Source organism: Crotalus tigris, unplaced genomic scaffold, assembly GCF_016545835.1.
Source record: "Crotalus tigris isolate CLP2741 ecotype Arizona unplaced genomic scaffold, ASM1654583v1 scf7180000024384.25900115:4084858, whole genome shotgun sequence".
Lineage (NCBI taxonomy): Eukaryota > Metazoa > Chordata > Lepidosauria > Squamata > Viperidae > Crotalus > Crotalus tigris.
In genome coordinates this window covers 2,336,484-2,352,025 of record NW_024100554.1, presented here as the reverse complement: position 1 = coordinate 2,352,025, position 15,542 = coordinate 2,336,484, and the positions used below count along the sequence as shown (strand labels likewise).

General features: G+C 37.1%; 1 protein-coding gene across 6 annotated transcripts in view; it reads left to right on the top strand.

Moving 5' to 3' along the window:
- Window positions 1-15,542, top strand: part of UBR5 (ubiquitin protein ligase E3 component n-recognin 5) — an 89,009-nt gene that overhangs the window by 59,846 nt on the left and 13,621 nt on the right. For all 6 annotated transcript variants that reach the window (XM_039328900.1, XM_039328899.1, XM_039328895.1 and 3 more), the window contains 16 exons: window positions 271-394; window positions 779-890; window positions 1,437-1,568; window positions 2,389-2,646; window positions 2,898-3,166; window positions 4,620-4,831; window positions 5,043-5,273; window positions 5,713-5,786; window positions 7,058-7,230; window positions 8,344-8,457; window positions 9,668-9,885; window positions 10,807-10,927; window positions 11,012-11,110; window positions 13,185-13,428; window positions 14,573-14,687; window positions 15,019-15,163. In XM_039328900.1, coding sequence (XP_039184834.1) covers window positions 271-394; window positions 779-890; window positions 1,437-1,568; window positions 2,389-2,646; window positions 2,898-3,166; window positions 4,620-4,831; window positions 5,043-5,273; window positions 5,713-5,786; window positions 7,058-7,230; window positions 8,344-8,457; window positions 9,668-9,885; window positions 10,807-10,927; window positions 11,012-11,110; window positions 13,185-13,428; window positions 14,573-14,687; window positions 15,019-15,163 — 2,641 coding nt within the window. The remainder of the gene's footprint in view (window positions 1-270; window positions 395-778; window positions 891-1,436; window positions 1,569-2,388; window positions 2,647-2,897; window positions 3,167-4,619; window positions 4,832-5,042; window positions 5,274-5,712; window positions 5,787-7,057; window positions 7,231-8,343; window positions 8,458-9,667; window positions 9,886-10,806; window positions 10,928-11,011; window positions 11,111-13,184; window positions 13,429-14,572; window positions 14,688-15,018; window positions 15,164-15,542) is intronic.

Genomic DNA, 15,542 nt, shown 5'->3' with positions numbered 1-15,542 from the left:
GTGAAGTTGTGGGGTGAACCCATCTTGTTTTTGATTAGAAGTTTGCTAAGTGACTCCAATAGTGCTTATTGGTTTTAATTTTCTAAAAATTGTTTTCCAGTTTGTTAACTCACCAGAGTTTGGGCAGCTATATAAAGTCAGTTAGGTAATGAAAATAGTTATAGAAAATCTTCTTTTCATTGATCTGTTTCATTTTTGATATTAAAATTATTTTTACTATTGCTTTATGTTTGTATTTTTAAAAGGCATTCTTCTCCCTTCTCTTTTCAGTTCTAGTCAGTCACAGTCCTCCTATATCATTAGGAATCCACAGCAGAGACGGATCAGTCAGTCTCAGCCAGTTCGTGGCAGAGACGAAGAACAAGATGATATTGTGTCAGCAGATGTGGAAGAGGTTATTATTGTAATTGTTTTCAATACACACAGTGTATTATGTATTTCAAAATAAATACTGGTTTAGAGTAATGTGAATTTTGTAAGCATGCACACTTTCCCCTGTAAAGTTAGAACTGTCCTGCATAAACACATTTAAATTTGTAGAGAACAATATGGAATACTAGAAACATTGTTCTGTTGACTTCTAAGTATTCTGGGCTCTTAAAAGAACAGTCTAACCTATTGTCTGCATTTCATTTCACTTTGCTTTGGGGACTTCTGTTTGGCAGTTCTTGAACATAATAAAAAACACGTATAAATTATCCATAAAGGTTAATTTTATGTATACAGTAAGCTGTAGGTCATAATACGTGTGACTTGATATAATACTCTTTCATGCCAGGTTGAAGTAGTTGAAGGAGTTGCAGGAGAAGAAGATCACCATGATGAACAAGAAGAACATGGTGAGGAAAATGCAGAAGCAGAAGGCCAGCATGATGAACATGATGAAGATGGTATGCTTTATCTCTGCCTTTGGTTGAGACTAGGCACAGATATGGCCTTGTTCGTGGTTACTCATAGAATGCCGTAACATTTTCATTGAGGTTTACTTTCTAGCAAGTATGTTAAAGTGCAGCATAAATTATCCTTGTATTAGTCCTATTATAAGTAATAAGAACTGACCTTTCATATTTATTTCAGTTCTTCAATAAAAGATTGCAAAATGTTTATCTTTTATTTTAACGCAGTAGAGTCCACAATTCATCTTACTTCATCACAAAAGTGGTACAAATAATAATGCAATGTGTATATCTATCAAAAGCATTGAAAAGGTCATATTTACCATACGGCACATCTCCAGCCTGTTCAGCTAGGGTTAAGAGAACTCCTTTTATTACAAGCAAAACACTGTGAAACACAGTGGAAGAAATACACAAATTTCTAGTGTGATGGTAAATAGTGGGTGTGATTTTAAACTAGGTTTGTTTTGAAGAATCTGAATTATTTTGTAATCTAAAATACAGTGTTAAAATTGTTACATACATTTCATTATACACTAGGAAGCGATATGGAGTTGGACTTACTGGCAGCAGCAGAAACTGAGAGTGACAGTGAGAGTAATCATAGCAACCAGGATAATGCTAGTGGGCGCAGAAGTGTTGTCACAGCAGCTACGGCAGGATCAGAAGCAGGTAATGTGTTTTGTGTCGGCTTCATTTTCCTGGGATATGCCATTACAGTACATTGAAAAGAATGGGGTAAGTGTTGCTTTAAGTTTGAGAGATTGTTTAAAAAGTGGAGAGTTATTTGTCTGCATATTATCTAAGGTAAAAAGATGCCCCACAGATTCCAAATAAGAGTTGTTTTAAATTAGATTGTTTGAAAAGTGGAAAGATATTTTTGTCTGCATATTATCTAGGATAAAAAGATGCCCTGAGGACTCTGAATAAAGAATTGCTTTAAGTTAGATTGTTTGAAAAGTGGAGAGATATTTTGTTTGAATATTATCTAGGGTATAAGGATGCCCTGAAGATACTGAATAAGAATTGCTTTAAATTAGATCGTTTGAAAAGTGTAGAGATATTTTGTCTGCATATTATCTATATATGCCCTGTGGCCTCTAGTATATTCCTTATACTAGAAAATTGAATATAAATGCAAAAATAAATTGTACATTGTAAGGTATGCAAAAACAGAGTTTTCTTTTGTTACAGTTTTTAAAATAAAGACTTCATCATACATGCTGGAAATAGGAATTTCCGGTTTTCCAAACAAGGTCAATCTAATTGGAGCAAATGAGGCTAGATCAGTTGAAATTGGGCAGCATGTATTCTCCTGATGTTGGTCTACAGTGATTTGATATCACTAAAAATACTCACTAAAGCTAGTGGGATTGAAGTTCAATTGAGTTGCTTGTTTTTGCTTTAAAAACCCATTAAATTGCCCTTAGAAGATTTGCTCCTTCCTAAAAATGTGAAACAATCAACTTTTGGGTATATGTTTTTTTCATAGGAGCTAGTAGTGTACCAGCTTTTTTTTCTGAGGATGACTCTCAATCAAATGATACCAGTGATTCAGACAGCAGCAGCAGTCAGAGTGATGATATAGAGCAAGAAACCTTTATGCTGGATGAGCCCCTAGAGCGAACAACAAGCAGCTCTCATGCTAATGGGGCAGCCCAGGCCCCCCGCTCCATGCAATGGGCTGTACGCAACACCCAGAATCAGAGGACCACTAGCACTGCGCCATCTAGTACCTCTGCTCCAGCAGGTATCTCAAAACTCTTTTTTTAAAATTCCTATTCTGACATTTTCTGATTCACTAGGGGTTTTTTTATGTTTATTAATGTGGATGCAAATTTTTACATGGTGTCATCCTGCAGAATTATCTTTCACCTGTCATGTGGTACTTTCTATTGTTTAAGAGCCACTTAGAAGCAGGTGGTGCTTTGGTATAAATACTTGGGTTTGCTTTTATCTATTTCTTCCTCCCAGAATGCTCTTTATTTTCCCTCCCTTTAGCTAGTTCAGCAGGTTTAATTTATATTGATCCATCCAACCTGCGTCGGAGCGGAACCATCAGTACCAGTGCAGCCGCAGCAGCCGCAGCTCTTGAAGCGAGCAATGCTAGCAGCTATCTAACATCCGCAAGCAGTTTGGCAAGGGCGTACAGTATTGTGATACGACAAATATCAGATCTTATGGGACTAATTCCCAAATACAATCATTTGGTATACTCCCAAATCCCAGCTGCAGTGAAGCTGACATACCAGGATGCTGTGAATTTACAGGTACAATGCAGTATGCTGATTTTATATATATATATATATTTAAAAAATAAAAATCTGCCCTTTTCTCATTCCAACTCATAACTCCTTTTCTCAGTAAATAGTTACCCATTTCGTCAATATCTATTTACTTGCCTCTTATTACTATTTTTCTTACTTGCTCTATATGCATCTTGCCTTGTTTTGGAATAATGGGAGGAATTTCCTCCCTGCGTTATAGCTGAGAAAAAAAATAGGTTGGATCCATATACCAGCAATGGATATGCCCAAATACAAGCATGCACACAATGCATGATCCTAAACCTTCCCACATACATTTGGCTCATTCAAATAACTAGACTAGTGGTGGCGAACCTATGGCACTGGTGACAGAGGCGGCACTCGGAGCCCTCTCTGTGGGCACACATGCCGTTGCCCCAGCCTTGCCTCCGCCCGTGACCCCCTTACCAGCAGCCTCCCTGGAGGAGAGTTGCCCCTGAGCGTGGCCCACGCGGAGAAGCGCAGCCCTCATGCCCCAACACGCACAGTTGATGCTGCAGGGCGTGGGCAGGGGGTGTGGCTGCTGTGGTGCTGCTGGGCTGCCTGGGTGATCTGCAGTGGGCCCTGGAGGTGATGAGTGGCCCTGTGGGCAGGCAGGGTGAGGCGGGGCAGGGGCAGGGCAGGGGATGGAGCAGGGGTGGGGCCAGTTTTTGGGCACTCGGTCTCTAAAAGGTTCGCCACCACTGAACTAAACGGTATCGCTGTCTTCTACTTTTCAGTTCTGCAAAATGGCAAAGGATGACAGAAATCAAAGGCAGACTGATGTAGATAATTACAGATTCCATAGTCTGTAACTGTGCAGAGGAAAATACATGTGCTGATAGGGAGACAATCAGGCAGCTTGCTAAAGATGCTACTCATTATTAACAAGGGACATTCCTTGCATCAGGCTGTGCTCTCTAGCACCTGCAATTTACTTAATTTGTTTCAGTCTCCCCCATTCGGCCAACAGTTTTGCACACCTGTTTTGAAAACTTTTGGAAGCTTAAGCCTAAAGTCTTTCAGTCAGAATGATTGAATCACAAAGAATGCTTGACAAACATTTCCAGTCATTGTTCTTCTTTTGCTAGTTTGCACTCACTGTTGCATTTCAAAGGGTAAAATCTTAGCAGGAGGCTTACATTTGTGTGTGTGTCTGGGGTGGAAGAGGGGAACTGAAAACCTGGCATGGGATTTCAGACTGGATCTGTGGTTCAGATTTAAACTGCAGTTAGAGATTCCTTATACTTCTTTCCAATCTCTGGTTTTTTGGTTGGCCAAAAAATATGATAAATGGCTGCTTGTAAATCGGGAAATTAATCAAAGGGAACTTTGTGATCCAGTGCTTCCAGAACTGTAAAAAATAAATATTATTAGGAAAACTATTATTTATCTGTATTATTTGTGTGTAACAAATGGGTAATAATATTGTTTTTAGAATTACGTTGAAGACAAACTGATTCCCACTTGGAATTGGATGGTGAGCATTATGGACTCCACCGAAGCTCAGCTGCGTTATGGATCTGCACTTGCCTCTGCTGGAGATCCTGGCCATCCAAACCATCCTCTTCATGCATCACAGAACTCAACCCGGAGAGAGAGGATGACAGCACGTGAAGAAGCCAGCCTAAGGACTTTGGAGGGTAGACGGTATGTTAACAATTGTATGTTTAAAAAACACCAACCTTATAAGTAATGTTTGTGCCCAAAAACTCAGAGCAGCAATTTATATGCAGACGTATAACTTTTATTATAGTATGGTCATATTATGCTAACTAAGTGATAATATTTTGGACTTAACCATGATTTTTCTAAATAAATTCAGCAATTGTAGAATGTATGATACTTCTTATAATTGCAGGCGTGCTACACTGCTCAGTGCTCGACAGGGGATGATGTCTGCAAGGGGAGATTTCTTGAATTATGCCCTCTCCTTGATGCGTTCCCATAATGATGAGCATTCTGATGTTCTTCCAGTTTTGGATGTCTGCTCACTGAAACATGTAGCATATGTCTTTCAAGCTCTCATTTATTGGATTAAAGCAATGAACCAACAAACAACTTTGGATACGCCTCAGCTGGAACGGAAGAGGTAGAAACCAGATCAATAACAGACAACTAGCTAGTTGAGCAGCAAGTTGTATTTCTTCCTTTATCTTTCCTTAAGGTTAAATACATATTTTAGGATATATCATGCATTTCTGGCAGACATACATAATAACATAATTATATTTTTATAAGATTAACAGATGCACTTAATTCACAAATAAGGCAAGCATCTTTCCCTTTATATTGAAAGATTTTGAGAAACTGTTATTATCTTAAATTGTTTATACATAGATTTTCATTTGAAAGTAGAATACTTCCTGGGGTTCTTAGGTTACAGTTGCAATCCACTTTCTAATAACTATGGCTATTCACAGCTTGGAAATACTGATTTCTGGATTTGTTGTTCTGACAGAAATCTGAGAGAGCTTGCTGAATTTTACTCTTGGCTAGCTAAAATGGAACCTTTTTTTGTTGTTGTTTAGGACTCGAGAACTTTTGGAACTTGGCCTGGACAATGAGGATTCAGAACATGAAAATGATGATGATACAAATCAAAGTTAGTATTAATATGGCTTGGGGAGCAAAGAAAATGAATGGAGACTTACTTATACCTTGCGTGCCTTAAGGACTTGTTTTGAAGATTAAGAATCTTATTACTAAGATTAATAAATTATTTTTAGAAATAAATTAAATTAAATAAACAAATTAGAAATAAACTGTTTTTAGAAATAATTTAATTATTCCATTTAGCATAGTAGAATTACAGTTCAAAAATAAAAACAGTCATCTCATAATGTATTATCATTTTTGTATGAGTATTGAGACATAATGTGGTGAATGAAATTATGTTGTTTTAGTGATGTTTTGCACAAATACAGACTGATACATTATCATTTAGCAACCATAGGTAATTTCCAGGTATCTAGCTTTACAGTAGTAATGGAAGTTTGTTGTCTCCTACATCCACATTTACTGGTTTGGGTTTTTTCCCCTTTTGGAAAGAATAATATTAATACACATGGATGAGCATCTTACTATGCTCCTTCACTCTCTTACTTTCAGAAAAATTAATTTTGCAGAGCATGATGGGAATAACTACAGACTTAAGTCCTGGTTGTTCATGCAGAGTGTTTCTTCACTTAAAATATGGGGAAATGGAATCTCTGATGGATTAAGCCAGAACTTTGGAAACTCATTTTCCTAGACTCCAATGTTCACTTTTATCTGTATTCCAAAGTCTTCCTATGTGATCAGCCTACATAGGCTTAATCAAACCTCTCACCTTTTAGGGGCATAGAATTTGAAGAGCTCAGTTGACTATGAGTTAGAAGTAATAATATGCTAATAATATTAATATTAATAATAACAGCAGCAAAAACAACAACAACAATTTGTCACCTGGGAGATATGTGTTCAGTATGAAAAGAAATAAGATCTTGATAGCTGTGCTTACTGGTGTTCAAACCATCCTTGAGCTGAAGAAGCTTCTTGGATGAGAAGTGAAATGTCCAGTTGCCTTGTGAAAAAGCACCTTTGGGCTAACTATGACTTGGATGACTGAGAATCTCCATAGACATTTAACCAGCCTTGGTGTATGAAAAAGGGAAGGAAATTATCTAGAAGAAATTTATCGCTAATAGAACGTATTTTGGGGGAAAATAGTAAAAAAAAAGGAAGAAGAAAGAGAACTATGTATCAAAATAGTGATGTACATTGATAGATGATTACAAAATATCAATAATTAGTTACAATTAGCTATTTCCAAGTATTCCAAAATTCAATTCCAAAATTGAATGGTTTTCCCTCCTTCACATTTCTGCTTTCCAGGTACTACACTTAATGACAAGGATGAGGACTCCCTTCCAGCTGAAACAGGACAGAATCACCCATTCTTCCGGCGATCAGATTCTATGACATTCTTGGGCTGTATTCCACCTAATCCTTTTGAAGTTCCTCTAGCAGAGGCCATCCCTCTGGCAGACCAGCCTCACCTGTTACAGGTAACCTTGGCTAAGTACATTTACTTGATGCGTGATGTTACTGTTGTGGCCTTTACAGGTTGAGAGATCAGAAGCATATTGGGTGATATAAAATGTCTTTTCCCTCCCCAAGATCTATCATTTCAATAGTACTTTTGTTGAAACATGAAAGACCATTCTGGCATTCTTAATAGCAAGAGGAATCAAGTATGCACAGATAACCTCAACAGCAGGCCAGACAAACCAACATATATTTACATCACTTTTGTATGAACTTTAATTATGTGTGTACACAATCACATTTTTGATGCTCTCTCCAACATTCTGTCTGCTTTCTTTTTGTAGACCATACATATTAACCCATCTGCACAAAAGCAAACTTCTTTACAGAATTCTTTAAAAGAAACATTAGCAGCTTATCTTCCAGCAAGTTAGGAAATGACATGAATGGAAAAGATTGATCATTTTTCCTTGTATCTGGGCTTTGTGATCTGTATCTCGCCTGAGGATAAATTCAACACAACATGTTCGTGTGCAGTGTGTGCCTGCAGTTTCAGAGCTAACACATCCTGTCTAATTCAGATTGGTTAAGGCCTGGGGAACCCAGCAACCTCATAACTGGGTCTATTTGAAGATAATTAGGCTGTGGTGGTATGATTGAGGGAGAGTGGTGGTGGGGAATGCCATAAGAGAATCCTATTTCTACTCAGATGATACTGGATTGGGCAAACCCATGTGGAATATCTTCCAGAATGAATTTTATTGAGTGGTTGCTCCATTTTCCATCTAATTTATTCCCCTACTTTCTGGGAAGCGTGCAGATGTAGGGAATCCAGACTACAATTGTACGCTTCACCTTACTTGTGGCTAATTAATGACAACTAGAATATATTATTAACTAGGGCTGTGAAGCTGGCTTCAAACTGTAATTTGAAATCCAGCTTGAATTTATCCTTAATATTGATTCTGATTTATGGCTCAAGCATGGAATGAAGCAGAATAGCCCAGGAGAAATTTGTAACAGAAGTAAGATATGTCAGTACCACCACCCCACCCTCTGGTTAAATGATCAAGGTGTTACATTTATTTCACTGTTAGCACTAATATTGTTATTCATGAATAAATTTTTTTCAGCCAAATGCTAGAAAAGAAGATTTGTTTGGTCGGCCAAGTCAAGGTCTCTATTCATCATCTGCCAATAGTGGGAAGTGTTTATTAGAAGTGACCATGGATAGAAACTGCCTCGAGGTATGAATTTGTTATGTGTATTCTATAATTCATATAGCCTTTTCCCTTCCCTTTCTTCTTTTTCCTCTTGCCATTGCTATTGTGTCAGAAAGATCAGTGCAACACTGTGTGTGCTTTACTCTATTCTGCACTCTCTGTTAACTTCCTGACCTCATGAGAACCTTGCCTTGACGTAGAAGATTAGAAGACACTTTTTTTTGTTCTTTATAATTGTTACTCTGATGGAGGTACTGCCGTGTTGTTTTTACCTTGTTGATTTTGATTTCTTTTTTAAAATAATTTTATTGAAGAGTATAATTGCAATAGTAAAAACTAACACAAAGTAAAAGAAAGAAGAGTTTAAAAATGGGAAAATGGAAAGGAAAAATGTACAGAATAGAGAGGAAAAAAAAGTAAGAATATAGTAAAGAAAAAGAATATATAAAGCAGTGACTTTCAACCTTCATCACAAGTTAAACAGTTTTACTATATTTTCACCTCTTAATTTACAACCTATGATTGCTTCATTCCATGTCCCAACACTTTATAAACATATCCATAATTTGAGCCCTGGTGTCATAAAAAATCCATTAAGATTTACCAGAAATAATAACACATATTTTTTAATCTAAAATTTAATCTTATTTTCTTAAACTCTTTATTCTTTCCTTGTTGATCCAAAGGATTCTAATAATTGTAAATTACTTAATAAGCAATTTCTGAATAAGATTAGAAAAGAAAGTATGCAAACTTAGTGTCCTTTTAAACCACTGATGGCGGTTCATGCAGCATAGCTATTTCCTCATCTCCCATTTTCAAAATCTCCAAAGACGACTCTGTCTTGCAGTCTCCTTGTCAGGAGCAACATCTGGAACACTTGTGAGTAGAAAAAAAGTACTTTCTATCATACATAGGTTTTGATAGGTTTCAAAATGCTATTTTGAAATATGTCATTGTGCTTATGTGTTGTCGACTCTTAGCAAGCGCATCGATTTCTCCCTGACTATTTGCTCCCAACCTGGTCTTTCAGGTTTTACTATTGCAATTGTAACTTGAGTACACCCATCTTTTGGTCACCTGGTCATCCACTTCTTTTCATTCCTTCCACATTTCCCAGAGCTAGGTATCCACATAACTCTGGCTAAACTGGACTTTTCAGAACCATATTGAAGAATATGTCCCGAAGTGTATGGCATTATTTCAAAAGCGTTTTAATGTCCTTTTCATTTAGATTCTTCCAACCAAGATGTCCTATGCAGCCAACTTAAAAAATGTGATGAGCATGCAGTATCGGCAGAAGAAAGAAGAAGAACAAAATGTGCCATCAGAAGAATCAGAAGGTTCAAAGCCGGGGCCGTCCGCACACGATCTTGCAGCACAGCTGAAAAGCAGTTTACTGGCAGAGATTGGGCTAACTGAAAGTGAAGGACCTCCTCTAACATCCTTCAGGTAGCATTGTTTAAAGAAGATGTAAAGATGTCACTCACAGTGAGGTTACGGAAGTTCTCTGGCTGAGGAATTCTGGGAGTTGAAGTCTGAGTTAGATAACAAAAAGAGAGAGAAAGAATAAGTGGCATCTACTGCTCCTGGGCATCCCTATGCAGTCCAGTGTGTAGTTTCAGAATGATAACAGAGACTTCTCTCTGTGCCTGTTGGAAAGTTGTAGATCCTACTGTCTTTCCAGTGTAGAAAGAAGGTCTGCAACTTCCTGCAGCAGCACACAGACTGGGCTTGGGAGGAATCGAAAAAGGTAAGCTGAAGTGAGGCATTTCTAAAGAAAAGTAGACTTATCCCAGCTTCAGAGAATTCAAGACTTATGGCAGAGAAAAACAAGTATGAGGATAGAGAAATATTGAGATTATGAGAAGCACGGGATGCATAGTCATATTGTATATCTGTGAGAATATGAAAAGGAAGGGAAAAATTGTTTTTGAGAAAGAGAGGCAAATGCTTTATTATTAGCTGCCAGCAGTTGATCGTTAATATAAAACAAGCTCCCTGCTCAGTTTGTTCTTTTTCCTGTCTACATGATTAATTGGTTCTCTTCCTTCTTCAGTGATAGTGCTAAGAACGCAATTATTAGAATGGTCTTTGGAAGCAAAGGTTAAAAGAACTGGTTGAATTTTCAACAAGAGATTCTCCACTGTTTGGGTTTGATTTGGCAAGCAATTTTGAACTGCAGCTTAGTTTGCCATTGAACTGGGTGGCAGGAATAGTAATTTCTTAAATATTATTCATTATCTCGCTTGGGCTAAAACACTCCTTGATCTGGCTTGTAGGAAAATGTTTCATCAATCTTGTCAAAAAATTTTTGGGGGGTATATAAAAGTGATTGCTTTCTTGATTTTTTGTTTGTATATTTGTTTACAGGCCACAATGTAGCTTCATGGGAATGGTAATTTCTCATGATATGCTGCTTGGACGTTGGCGTCTTTCTCTAGAGTTATTTGGGAGAGTATTCATGGAAGATGTAGGAGCAGAACCTGGATCGGTATGTTTTTGTTTTGTTAATTGAAGGGCCGCTTGGTTATATTGTGGGATTTTTCTTCTATTAATGCATACATTATCTTTGTAGATCTTGACTGAATTAGGTGGTTTTGAAGTGAAGGAATCAAAATTCCGCAGAGAAATGGAAAAGCTGAGAAATCAGCAGTCTAGGGATTTAACATTAGAGGTAATGAAATTGATCTTTCTTATTTTAGTTTGATTTAAAAGATGGCATGTAATGGAATATCCTGTTTTTCATTTCAGCATTTAGGGTATAAAATTGATCAAACATCCAAAAACGTTTCAGAGACAGTGACAGAATAGATTTCAGAATAGGTAGACTCTAAGGAGGTAAAAGAAATTTGCCAGATTTCTGTGTGGGTTAATTAGCAAAATCCACCGTGATGGATTCCACCACATTATGGAAAGTGGTATTGAATGGAGTCCACAAACATCTGGGTGTGTTTTTTTTTGTTGTTGAAGTAAGTTATCTGCATATGCATACACATAGTCCACATTAAAACAAGTTCTCTATGTCAGAAAAAATTACCAATAAAAGTTGTAAAGTTGTTTATCTTTTAAATAAAAACTTGATAAAATAAAATATTGTTCTATACTAAAGGACAGTAAAACAGTTATCTAGCCATCAGAAACAAAACTGAAAGCCAATTTAAGTCAGTGAGATGAAAGACTGCTGATGGTAATGCCACTGAGACTAGCTGAATTCTGGTTTTATAGGGTGTGTGTGTGTGTGTGTGTGTGTGTTTGTGTTTCACAGTACTAACAGTTGGTTAGGATGTTAATTAAATTAGAAACTCTGAGGAAGCTGGACAATGAATAAAACAAATCAGCATAAACTTATCAAGCCACATTCTGCATTTCATCAAGAAATACCAGCCAACAATATCAAAGCACCATTAAGCTACTATCAGGAAACCCAAAGATTGGCTAAGTTGCCAGGAGGTATAACAACCAGTATTAGGATTATTGAGAACTATATAGCTTTCAATAGTCCTGAACTTTCTAGAACAAGGATGCTGTAGTCAAGAAGTCCATTTCTCCCATTTCCATATAATGCATATAACTCTCAGTAGTGACAAGCAAAGGAAAACTTACTTGGCCAGCTACTGAGTCAGGTATATATAGAGAGAATTGCTCTCTTGAATATCAAAATTTATTTAGACAGTTAAATTTCATTGCCAACACCTTGGAATGGACCAGTATTCTATTGGAAACCAGAACAGTTTAGATAAAAACGGTGTAATGTGGTTCCTGTATGGTATTCTCTATAGTAACTGGGCCACTTTATTCTAAGTGCTACTTCCAGATTTCAGATATGCTGAGAATAGAGAACCAATTTGGTTTAGCAGTTAAGGCACCAGGCTAGAAAGTGGGAGACTATGAATTTTAGTCCTTCCTTAGCCATGAAAGCCTGCTGGATGACTTTGGACTAGTCTAGGGGTAGGCAACCATGGCTCAGGAATTCTGGGAGTTGAAGCCCACGAATCATAAAAGAGCCAAGATTGCCTACCCCTGGACTAGTCACTCTCTCAGCCCAACTCACCTCACAGGGTTGTTGTGGGTAAAATAGGAGGAGGAAGGTGTGTTGGATATATTCACTGCCTTGAGTTATTTGTAAAAATAATAAAGGCAGAATAGAAATAAATAAATAAAATTATAATTGATCTTCAGCTATAAATTCTGGAAGGACCAAGCAAACCCAAAAGTTAAAACTATGTGTACATAGTTTACTCAGAGTAATTTAATCAATATGTGACAGTCTCAATTGAGAATAAGTTAGATGGATTTGGGGTATTTTCAAAATGGAGTTTTTATTATATTTCCTTTATTGATTTTGCTAAATGTATCTTGGGAGATACTAAGCTATGGAAATTGGTTGTTGAGCCTTAATAGCACTGATTTTTAATCTTTTCAAAATATAATTTCTTGACATGATGTTTATTATTACATTGCATGTCGTTTTATGTTAAGGAAAAATACTGCAACGGCACTAATGATACAGTTTTAATATCTTGAATCTGATATCACCTTAGTGCTCTTCTAACCCATATTCCTCGGATTCTTTTACTGAAATAGCTCGTGGACAACTGGTCATTCTTCCTACAGTCAGATTAATTTTCTGAATGCTGCTAAGAGATATTATTGGGCAGACTTTGAGAGGAAGTGTAGCCGTATAACACTAGTGTTTGTCTTGCCTTTTTCTTCAGAGGTTTCAGTTCTTATTCTGATATATCTGCTAGGTTGATCGGGACAGAGACCTTCTAATTCAGCAAACAATGAGACAGCTCAACAATCACTTTGGTCGAAGATGTGCTACCACTCCAATGGCTGTCCACAGGGTAAAGGTTACATTTAAGGATGAACCAGGAGAAGGCAGTGGTGTGGCACGAAGCTTTTATACTGCTATTGCACAAGCCTTTTTGTCAAATGAGAAATTGCCAAATCTAGATTGTATTCAAAATGCCAACAAGGGGACACATACAAGTAGGTATCCCAAAGAATATATTTTGTACACCATTTAAGTTTTATGCATTTGGCAAAGAGAAGGACAAAAGCTTATGCTATAGTCTAAAACGATGTTTTAATGGTCAAATTAGGGATCTAAATTATGTAGCAATATTGTTTTGCACACTTGATATAGTTATCCTATGTGTCCACACAAAAACAAAGCCTTGCTAACCTGGAATGCAGATTCCTGCACAATCAGTTATAGAAGAAGATTACTAAATAGGGAAAATAGCAAGAAATTGTCAGAATTTTTTCCATATTTCATGTGTATTGTTTTGAAATAAAAAGGGCACACCTGCTGCTAAGAGATTTATTAGTAACATTCAGTGTAGAAAAAGTATCAAAGGAAGAATTAAGAAAAAAGAAACAAGGTATGTAGGGAAATATACCTGTTCTATTTCAGTTACATGTATTTGGGCCTACCGTTCGTTTAGAAATTGTTTGAAGTTAGAATGGCGTTGGAAAAAGTGACATATGGCCAGTCCTCACATTTCATTTGTCACAGCATTGCCACAGTCACATAATAAAAATTTGGGTGCTTGGCAACTGGCATGTAGTTGTGACAGTTGAGGCGTCTCAGGGTTGTGTGTGATTCTATTTGTGACTTCCCCAGCTGGCTTACGACAAGCAAAGTTAATGGGGAAAACCAGATTTGTATAATAATCACATGATTTACTTAACAACTGCAGTGTTTGGTTAACAACTATGGTGAAAAGGTTGTAAAATTGGGCACGATTAACTTAACAACTACCTTACTTAGCAACAGTAATTCTGGTCCCAGTTGTGGTCATAAGTTGAGGACTAACTATATTGTAAAGGCCTTGAGAATAAATAAAGCAAGCAATAAAGCAAGGAAGGATTCACAAATAGGGTGGCATACCTTCACATTTTCTCCTTCAGTAATTATATTTTTTGAACTAGGGTAAAAGTCTTCTAAAATGTTTTTTAGAATTAGATGAAAAAGTGTTCTTGCATCAGTTCTTAAATATTTTGTAAAAAGATTCCAAACTTAAAATTTTGCATTCTGCTTCGTTAGGGATAGATCTCGCAGTTCATGATTCTTTGTATTAGTTATGATTCTTATAGGAAAAATTCTGTACAAATTTGACTGTCTCTTTAGGTCTAATGCAGAGATTACGGAACAGAGGGGAGAGAGATCGAGAAAGGGAACGGGAGAGAGAAATGAGGAGAAACAGTAGTGGGTTGCGAACTGGTTCTCGAAGAGACAGAGACAGGTAAGTTGTCCCCCTAACATATAAATTTTGCTCATGAATTTTCTGGTGCAAATTTCTAGTAATGGGGAGCAGAGTAGCACTTCAGAACAGAGTATACCTCTCTAAAACATCTTACAGAATCAAGGATTCAAAATGATTTAAATAAAAACATAAGAGATTCTTCCTTGTATTGAAGCACAGACAAAAGGTGGAGCAGAGACTGATGTCCTATCCTTTTAACAGAACAGAAACCCCATTTTTATTCTCTAACACAAACCCACAATGCAATGTCTTGGTCGTATATAGAACAATAATAATTTCTGATAAAGAATGTTTGTGTGTGTTTTTAAAGGGATTTTAGGAGGCAGCTGTCCATTGACACCAGACCTTTTCGACCTGCATCTGAAGGAAATCCTAGTGATGACCCTGATCCTCTTCCAGCACATCGACAAGCCCTGGGCGAAAGACTTTATCCCCGTGTACAAGCAATGCAACCTGTGAGACTGGGCTTCTCTACTTGGGGAGGGAGTGTGGAGGGCATTGTTTGTTTGTTTTTTACAAAATATTCTAACCTGTTTTATTTGGGGTTTTTACAGTCTCTGCCTTAATATCTCCTTGGACATTTCATAATCTATTTACTGACATTGGTGTTGAACATGCTATGATAACAAAACGTACCTTAATATGCCACAATCTGTTGCATATGTAGACTGTGTTACCTTATGAGTCACGTGAGGGGGTTACATGCCTCCTCTGGGCAAGACCCAAGATAGCAATAGTACTTAGACTTATATACCGTTTCACAGAGTTTTACAGCCCTCTCTAAGTGGTTTACAGAGTCAGCATATTGCCCCAACAATCTGGATCCTCATTTTA